Source organism: Chanos chanos, chromosome 16 (genome assembly GCF_902362185.1).
Source record: "Chanos chanos chromosome 16, fChaCha1.1, whole genome shotgun sequence".
NCBI lineage: Eukaryota > Metazoa > Chordata > Actinopteri > Gonorynchiformes > Chanidae > Chanos > Chanos chanos.
In genome coordinates this window covers 11,665,704-11,675,948 of record NC_044510.1, presented here as the reverse complement: position 1 = coordinate 11,675,948, position 10,245 = coordinate 11,665,704, and the positions used below count along the sequence as shown (strand labels likewise).

At 41.2% G+C, this 10,245-nt stretch overlaps 1 protein-coding gene across 1 annotated transcript in view; it reads left to right on the top strand.

The window, feature by feature from the left end:
• The first annotated feature begins 333 nt into the window (after positions 1-333).
• The window catches only part of stx1b (syntaxin 1B), a 31,329-nt gene continuing 21,417 nt past the window's right edge, over positions 334-10,245 (top strand). Inside the window, exon 1 of the mRNA XM_030793255.1 lies at positions 334-540. Coding sequence (XP_030649115.1) covers positions 334-540 — 207 coding nt within the window. The remainder of the gene's footprint in view (positions 541-10,245) is intronic.

Here is a 10,245-nt window from a genome sequence, read left to right as displayed (position 1 = left end):
GCTGACACCCGAGCACAATGTTTCTCTGTATGAAACAATTATACAGACCTGCATAAAAACAGTCACCATATACATGTATCCAGTGGTAAACCATTAACTTAGATACTAACTAAGTTAATGGTTTAAATGTGTTCTCCTTTTAGCTAAATAAGTCATGAATGAGATGTTCATCTATCTATCTATCTATCTATCTATCTATCTATCTATTGATCTGTCTGTCTGTCTGCCCTGTCTGTCTGTCTCTCTCTGTCTGAAATGAGATGTTTCAGTTTTAAAAGGTTTTAGATGATTTCTCTCCCTCTCAGAACGCATCTTTACCTCATTTCAGACAGAATGCGTGTCCATACCGTGGCCCAGCGAAACGCCAAGCCCCGAAAGCGGTTGTCATGTGATATTTGTCCTGTCTCCAGCTTCTCTGAGCCTTGGGCTGTCCTTGACAATGTGAAGGGTACGCCTCTCGCCATCCCTACGCCTAAAAAACTGCCCGTGGAGGCACGGACGAGGTTGAGGACTTTGGGATGTGAGAGGCAGTGTGCTCATGTCAGTTGAGTCACTGCAAAAAAAGCACAGTAGCATTTTTTCTAGCAAAAAAAAAAAAAAGAAAGAAAAGAAAAAATGGTTCTATGTATTTGTATATGGACTCATATACAGGCTGATACGCTGGTGTGTTGCTTTGAACATGAAAAATATCTCATTCGTGACGTCATCACATCCAAATTATTAAAATGTATTTTAAGATAAGTGAAATGTTGTCAAATCGAGTGCTCTTTGTAATCATATGTATAAAACAGCAGAGAGACAAACATGATTATTATTTCATAATCCTTTTAAGAGTGAATGGTTTTAATGGAGTTTCATTTACCCTGTTCTTTATCAGTTTCTTTTCTTTTCTTTTTCTGAAGTCACTGGTATATATTTAAGTTTAGCAGTGAGGGATGGAGCTCATTCTCTACTGACGTACAAATTAAGTATGTTCGTCACACAACCCCAATCGGACGTAATTATGTCACCGTAATGTGTCCCTAATGTTATTGTCACTCAACTGGTAATGTTTTAAAATGGCCATAAATGTTGTGAGAAATCAATAATTAGCTTTCCTGATGGGGGTGAAAAAAATGTTCCATGTCTAATTTGTGCACTATCATTGTTGCTACTTTTAAATGACCCTGAAGGGGTTTCTCGGTTTGTCTGAAGGGGAGCCGGGGATTATGGGATGCTGAACTTTGTAAGGTCATAAGCAGCCACCGGCTGCCATAGCAACTATGTTTAAAACTCCTACTGTAACAGGAATGCAAACATGACATCGGACCTTTTTTTTTAGATCTAAACTCTAATGAATTCTTTATTCAAAACTGCTGCAGACATTTGACTCCATGTCAGATGTGATCAAATATGAATTTGTGTGTCTTTTCAATGAAACGTAATGACACAATCAAAATGTTTCCTTCAGAAACTCATTCACTCGTATTTCAGATCAATCCAATTTTTTCAAATGACAGATGACCTCTAATACGTACATATTTCCTATACAAAATGAACTGAAAACAATTAACAACAGCTGCATGCATTGCATATATTTCATTCGCATCTCTCCGTTTTGTTGTGGGGTCTTTTTCAGCGTTATTTATATAATTGGATTGGTTGTAACCTTACAAACTTCAAAGGTATTTAAATGGTTTCTTTCTATAATTGAGTTTTTTTTTCACAGAAGCAATGCTACTCTTCCTGTTGTATTCATTATTTGTAACAGAAATACACTATTTATTAGACCTCTGCTGAAAGCGTAAACAAAACGCCTTATTTGGATGGTGATGATGGTTCACGGGGAAGAGCTGCATCATCGAAATTATGTAATCAAGCCAAATTGATCTAGAAGTCAGGCCAGCTAGCTGTTTTTACCACTTCATGAACCTGTTGTGGGTTTTGCCCATTGGAAGAAGAAGGAGCAAAACACAGCAAGGAACGAATCTGACCAGTCATCTCGATATTGATGAGTTTGTGTTCAGAAAAGTTGATGGCAAGCTTATCTCCTACGATTCATGATATGATATTCAAAATGACCTCACAAAGGACGAGACAGTAATAGATTAATATAGCACTTACAAGAATGTGATCACTGAAGGCGTAGTGGAAAAGTATGTGAAAATTGTCCTCACGCTTCACTGTAGCATTTTATCCTTTCATCTTCAATCTCGCGTTTGTAAAAAGACATTTAAGATATGTTTAGAGTCAGTGTTGATCCATGCCACTGTTCTCATTTTATTTGGTGGTCACAAAACTATTCATGTTTGCTTTACCTTAGACATATCTGCTTTTTTAAATTTGTAAATATGCATATCGGTTCGTCGAAGTCTGAATATAACATCAAAAGCCATATCACGCCCCGAAATGGAAATTAACCAGTATACCGATGGTGTGGTACCAATCAATCAACCACTGAAAGAACGCCGGGGTGGGGGGATGATATTGACGCTTTCCTGAGCGATGAATTTGTCAGCACTGGCTAAAAAGGTTCAGAGAGGACAGCATGAAGAATGAGATTCGTTATCTTGATTTATTTCACGTTGGCTACGGACATGGCAAGACAAAAAAGGGATCTATAATCTCTCATACATTTTAAATATCTCTAACTCTGTTGTTGGCGAGCCTCTTGCTGTAATGGCGTTTTGGACAAGGGATAGCTTGGATTAGCTGCAAACGAAACGCCCTAAAGTGTTTCAGACGGCGACACTGTAATAGCCAATGAAATTCTCCTTGGCATTCCGCGGGACGTCTTAGCATCCACCCATCCCATTCTTAATGATGTGTTCTCTGTCCGTGTTGTAAAATACGGAAACTAAAAAGTGTTCAGGTGTCGTTAAATTCTTAGGATAAAAACGTTACGTCACATTGTGTAACGAGACCTGTTCAAAGCTTACTCGTAAAATCTGCACTATTAACGTGGCACGACTTGCTTTTTTTCATTGTTGTTGTTTTCGGTTATGTAAGTAACGAAAAGGAAACGCGTTCAATGTCATCTGAAAGGTGCAAAGCGAATAAATTGATCAAAAAAAAGTAAATGCAGCTGATTTACATAATGGAAGTTGTATAATTAGTTACGTTTTCCTACAGAGCGGGTGCTGTGTAGTGTATTAATGGAGGTTTATGCTACAGTCGAACAAAGCAGAGCCATAAAGACTGAGTTCTCTTAATGAGATTCACAGACTGGATGCTGACAACACTGTCTGTCCCAGAAAAAAAAGAAGACTTTGGTGAGACAGCAAAAAAAAAAAAAGAAAAGAAAAAAAAATCAGATCAACTCTAGTCAAATCAATCAATTTTTTTTCTCCAGCTCCATTTTCCTAATTGGCAATTGACTCTTCTGAGATTAAAAAAAAAAAAAAAAGTTCTGAGATGGCATTTGTACTGTGGCCAGAAAGCACAGAAAAATTGAAATCGTTCCATAATTGCGTTTTGTTGTTGTTGTTGTTGTTGTTTTGGAACAAATACTGAGATCTTATCTGGCGAGATCTGGTCTTTGCATTTCGACTTTCAGAGAAGAGAAAATTTTCAGGAAAACAGAATAAGTTGTTTATTAATTCAGAGCAAAGAAATAAGAGATCTCTCAGGTAAGACTGGTGTATGAAATTTGTCGTTTTTAAATGGTCAACATAAAGTAACATGGCAAGCTGTTGCATAAGCATCTTTTTGCTCTCGTGCGAAGGTCCATTTATTGGGAATATCTCCATTAACAGTACTTCCGAACTGCATAGCAATCGTTGGGAACGATTCCAGCGGCAGCTTCTGCAGCCAGTTCCTTTCTGCGATGATGATGATGATGATGAGGATGCAACCTGTTCTCACATGGCTTTTTTTTTTTTTCAATTACACAAATTAGATAAGAGTCACGCTACAATGCTCCGTTCTCATAATAAATATCCCTGATTTACTGCCTTTTTATGAGAACTGAAAGAAAATGAGAAAATGAACCACAGTCTCATTTTACCGCATCTAAAATTGAATCAGGAACAATGGTGTTTTGTTAATACCCTTACTCCGTATTTGTGTCCGGTTGGACTATATTTGAGTTAGGATCCTAATTACTGTAGAGAAGGTCTTTGATTAATTGGATAGTGAGACCTAAATGCAGTCAACCCAGGACTGAATCCCACGAGGGTTGTCATCGACCAGATCCTCTGAAGGTTGAGAATTGATTGTTCTTTTCTATTGCATGCTGGGATTAAGATTTCGGGGGGGGGGGGGGGGGGGGGGCGGACAGTCAACATTACATTCAGGAACAGTGCTATGAAGAAAGAGCCCCACAGTCTTAAAGAGGAAGCAACAGAACCTCATACAGGTTCCAAAATGAACGCTCCTTTTTTTTTTCTTTTTTTTTTTTTTAATCGAATATTAACGAACGCTTCGAGATGCAGGAGGAACTTGCGCATCCTTGAGAACCTCAGGGTGTTTAATTATTCAGCTTCGCCCTCAGATGTGATGTCTTCAGCTGCCACGCGTTCCCGTCAGCATCTCCGGAAGCCGAGGGTTTCCACGACGATGTACGCTAGCAGAAAAATGTCCTGTTTATAAAATGCTATATGATCATGATTATGTTTCAAGATTTCCAAGTACTGGTCGGTCACTGGTTCTATAAGACACGACGAACTGTTCCTAGAGAACGAAGCGGGTGAGGATTCTGGGGTTTTAGATTAGATTTTTTTAAATCGTTTTGAATGTGTCATTGTCAGATTTGGAGATGGTTCAGACGGTTTGAATGTGCTTCTTTCCTGTTCTTCTAATAATGTGTCCCCTGTTGAAGGATTCTAATAGGATTCAGAATAAGCTTTCAGAACAGAACTTGAGTTCATGTTAATTAGTTCACAGTAATACCTTTTAGATTGGTTTTTATCAGGGTCAGGGTTCGAACTTCATTTCTTGAGGTAATTAAAGTTGTTTTCATGAAGACATTAAAAAGACCATACATTTTTAATGTGTGTGTGTCTGTGTGTGTGTGTGTGTGTGTGTGTGTATGTCTGTGTGATTAAGTTGTGGTTGCAGTGTGGATATGTCAGGAGTTTTCTAACTGTAAGGGTCTTTAAGGGAATCGCTTAAAGACCCCTGCATTAGACCCCTCATTTCCTTTACGAACATGGGTGTAAAAAACAGTTATTGTCTGGAATGTTCAGCCCCTGTCTGTCACTTAAATCTTCAGCCTTGTACAGCACTGAATAATTATTTCTTCTCTGGTTGTGATGTGTGATTATTTCCAGGAAACGTAATGAAATTCACGCCACAATATTGCCTCCGCGAAACTGTTTCGAACGACTCCCCCTTCCCTTGCAGAGCGCACTCGCTAATTTTTAATGTCACTGTTTAAGGAAACTTGATCTTGAGTCATTTGGGAATGAGCTCCGAAATACCTCGCAGGTTTAGCAGGAAGCTCTTGCATCCCGACCTTATTTGGCGGTTCACTCGAGACACACCCTTGCTTTTTTTTTTTTTTTTTTTTTTTTTTTTCGGCTGAGTCAGACTGCTAGCCTCTGCCTCAGTCTCCTCACAAACCACGTTCCCCTCATGTTCCTCTTTTCTTACCGCTCTTCACAATATCTCTCTGTTTCAACCTCAGTTTTATACGTCAGACACGTGGCTTTATGCCTAGCTTCAACACCAGTGAATCGAATCGTTTACTGTCATCGTCCAAACAGACAAACTGTTCAGTTAGCGCAGGCTTATTGTTTGTGTTTCTTCTTTTTTTTTTTCAGATGTTTTAATTTGTTTTTGTGTTTTTTAACACATACTTTTGTTTTTCCGTTGTTTTATCTGTTTGTTTGTTTTTTCACCTGCTTGTGTATCAAGCACACACTGACACTAGCCCCTATTGTTGAATAGCAGGGAGACACTAGCTAATGGTATAATTACAGGTTGTGGAGGCTAATGCTAATGGTGGAAGGCTCAGCTTTAGCGTAGATTAGCCGCTGGCGGGCTTTGTGGGCTTGTGGAGGACTTTTCCATGCAACCTACTGCACCTGTGTATTCCTGGGTTTATATAACACGGTTCAGTCGCCACTGAGAACCCAGAAAGAACATGGGGAAAAATGAGGGACGAAGCCTCGAGACTAAAACAAGAGGGTCTGTGTGATCCCCTCCAGTGGTGTGGAAATGGGGCTGACAACATACATTTCATCCACCCCCCCCCCTCTTTTTTTTTTTTTATCACCAGATGCTGTTTAACCTAGATAATGTGTATTACACTCTTCTCTCTCTCTCTCTCTCTCTCTCTCTCTCTCTCTCTCTCACTCACTTTCCCCTCCCCCACCTCTCCCTCTCTCTTTCTCTCTACAGATCTCTCTCCACCCTCGCTCCCCTCCCCCACCACTGCAGTCACTCTTTCTTTCTTTCTTTTTTTTTTCTCCCTTGACCATCTCTTTCTCTCGTTCCGTCTCTTTCTCTCGTTCCGTCTCTTTCTCAGCCCATCCCCAGCACTCCTCCACACTCTCCTCCACACTCTCCATCGCTCACGCGCCGCCAACGGCTCTTTTGCCTTTTTAGCGCACCCCAGTTAAATTAGTCAAATTAATATGCACATGCTCTCTCTCTCTCTCTCTCTCCCTCTCTCTCTCTCGCCGCTCTCGCTCTCACTCTCTCTATCTTTTGCACACACGCACTGACACATATGTGTCCACCTACATTTTACAAACACGAACACGCTCCTGCACAAAAAAAAAAACCCTCTAAGGTGACACAGCTGTGTCGACACAGACCGGCCGGCCCTTATTTAACCGGTCCTTTTTGCATTAGGGTTTCTCTCTCTCTCTCTCTCTCTCTCTCTCTCTTTTTTTAATTAACAATATTTCTGTCAATTTCACTTTTAATCGTCGCTCACGAATATATTTTTTTTTCAAAAATACAGAATCACATCAAATAGCGTCAAAGCGTTCCGCGTGCACGTCAGCTAAGCGACCACACTACCACTACACATAGACATCCATTTATTCTATATATGCCTGTTCACTCTCATATGTGAGAGTGTCATTCCATCCATAGCTTATTATATATTCTATGGACAGTTTTACGGCAGGGCCACTGTCATGTCTTTTCAGTGAAGCACCTCCCACGATCTTTTTTTACGCCGCCAGTAAACACAGATAAAACTTAATGGCTCTCTCTCTAGTTACGGAGCAGCTGGTTTTGTTGTCAGAGGCTTGATGGAAAAGAGATAAATTACATTTTTTCTCTCTTGCATAATATCCAGCTTGTTCAATTATTTATTGGGTTTTTTTTATTTTCCCCTTTTCCAACGCCCTATTCATAGAGAAGAGTATGTGTATTGTGAATACGGTATTTATAAACGTATCAACTGAATTCAGTGGATTTTTGATCTGATTCATAAAACTATATGCGAATAACACCAAGAATATCACAGCTCTATGATAGAAAAAGACACTGGCTTCTTTCATGAGATACAGTTTCCCACATGTAAATTCACACATCACACATTTGTGTGTGTGGTAGGCTATATCCAAAGACAAGTGAAGCTCTGTTATAGCTTTTTATGTTCAAAACTACAGCCCAGCTGGTAACTAACCTTGCTCTGACCTCTATTTAAGATCAAATTTGAGTCGATCAAGCAAAACTACAGCCCCCCACCCACCCAGCCCACCCCACCCCGGATAGATCAGTTCCAGTGTTCCACATGTGCTATCCCATGATCCTTTGGGGTAAGCTATCACTCTTAAAAGGCCTTCTCTCTCCCCGCACGTTGTGGTAATTAGACAGAAGGCTTCATCAATAGTTTGTGCGCCCCTCCTGTGAGGGAGGCCTTCTGTACGGAGCAATTTACTGTCACCCGAATCTCAGAGTCGACCTTATCGACGCTGTCCAGGCGTGTTCCGTCAAAATGCATTCCTCCCTCTTCTCCTGCCTCCTCCGCTGGCTATTACCTAAACCTCATTCATGTTGGAGAGAGGCCTATTCAAATTCGGTAATCCCCGAGGGGCATTATGCTGCTTCTTCTTCTTCTCTTCCCTTGTTGAAATCTGTTGTGTGTGGGGTTTTTTTTTTTCCCTCTTCCTGTTTTTTTTTTCCCTGTGTGTGTGTGTGTGTGTGTGTGTGTTTGTCCTGTGGCGTTTGGCAACACCAAAGCATCCGAGCGCCACGAACGCGGGGGGGGGGGGGGGGGGGGGGGGGGGTGGGCACGGGCAGAGAGCGTGCCCATGCACCCGGTGGTCAAGGCGCTCCCTATTGGGCGAGCACCGGATGCAGGTGGGCAGATGGGCACAGTGGAAGGAGCAGTAACGGTAGACAAATATAGCCAGAAGGCAGAGCATGATTAGAGATTCTGAGAAGATAACCAATGGCCCTCCCCCTCTGCCCACTGTGTCATCGTGCCTTGACGTGTAGTCCCATAGGTGTATGGAGATGTATGGAATCAGCTGGTCGAAACGGTGAATCAATGAGCGATTGCCCTGCGGTGGAGTACGAGAAATTAAGCCTGTTCGTCCTGCTACATAGGAAAGGAATTGTTTTTTGGGGGGTTTTTTTGTTTCGTTTCGTCGAATACGTGCGTGGAAGGTCCAAACGCTGTGTCGTGTTAAGCCTGCCGCCCGCTGCGTGTTAAAGCGACGGCGCGTTGGTTATGTCTCCGCACCAGACTATTGCACATGCTTTCAGTATGTTCGACACGTTTGACATGTCAGCAAACAAACAAACAAACAGTGTGTTTCAGAGTCTGCCCTGTTAGCGTATCATATGACCACAGTCGTGGACTTCAGTAAGCCAATACTCCTCCAGGTTTTTATTTTTTTTATCAGTCACTGCCTCTGTTCTATCGATTTAATTGAAGAATTTTGCTGTGAAGGTGTAAGATCAGATCATATATTTAGGGAACTTGCATTTAGATTTAGTGTAATTCCTGTCATTGTTTCTTGTTTTGTCAAAAAGACACATGCAGGGGTGGATGAGAGCTATAGCTAACAAATTGGATGTGTGGACGAGGTTTCTCACATCACTACTTTTGTGAACTGTAATGCTATGTTGCACATTTTTTGGAGAGGTTCTTCTGCACAGGATAGAGAGAATATTCTAGTGCGCTAAATGAAATAGCCCTGTCAACATTTACAAGCAAAAAATATGGAATTTTCTTGGTTTGACCGTTGGCGTAATATTTTAACTGGTTTAACAGTTTTTGTGTGGTGGTTACTAGGCGAAAATATCTTTTATCAGATGTCATTTGCACATGAAGATGTAGTTTTAGTCTGTAGTGTAGTGTACATGTAGGGTCATATATCATCTTAAATGTACATTTTTTTATGGTGTATATGTATGTGTATGTTAGAGAGAGAGAGAGAGCGACAGAAAGAGAGATACTGCGTGACTGTTTGGTGAGGAGAAAGCGACGTTAAACCGGTAGAGGACAGGAGGAAAACGGTTGCATGTGACGCGCTGCATGGCTTTTGAATGTGGCCGAGTCTCACGCGTCACAAATCATTGCTGGATATTATCAAACAGAATTGGAATTCATTGCATTGACTGTGTGCGACTGCCGTGGAGGTGGTGTGCAATACGCAGCAAGGCCTGTTTCAGCTCATGAATAATGGATGAAAACAGACAAATACAGCTCAGAGAAAGAGAGAGAGGGAGAGAGAGGGGGAGGGGGAGGGAGAGAGAGGGAGAGGGAGAGAGAGAGATCAAATCTGGGCAGTTGGTTGTGGACACCACAGGAGCAGTTTCGAGTGTGCAGAGTGATTTGCTGCTTACAATCTTAAAATATTCAAGACAGCATTAATGGTCTCCCGAGTTAATCATTCACAGTGATTTTAGTTCAGCTTCCCCTCCCTCTCTCTCTCTCTCCCTCTCTCTCTCTCCCGCCCTCTCTCTCTCTCTCTCTCCCTCTCTCTCTCTCTCGCTCCCTCCCTCTCTCTCTCTCTCTCTCTCTCTCTCTCTCCCTCAAATAAAGCTGAACAAGGACAAACAGCACAGCAGTGTTCTCTCACAAAATCCTGGAGCTGAGCTGAGAATGAGGAGAACGGTTTCCTTGATATGTTATCTATCAAAAAGGTAACGGGAAAACATTGTCAGTATACAAAACGATAGTAGCAGAAATGCGTTGAAATTTCTGGCTCAGTTTACATTCTTGATTTAGTCCACAAGGCCTTTCATAACTGAAAACAAAAAAATCACAAAAGAACCAATAATATTTTGAATATTTAAGAGTGAACTTAAAGTTTCTTTGAGATTAATTAAAAAAAAAAAAAGGATTAGATACCT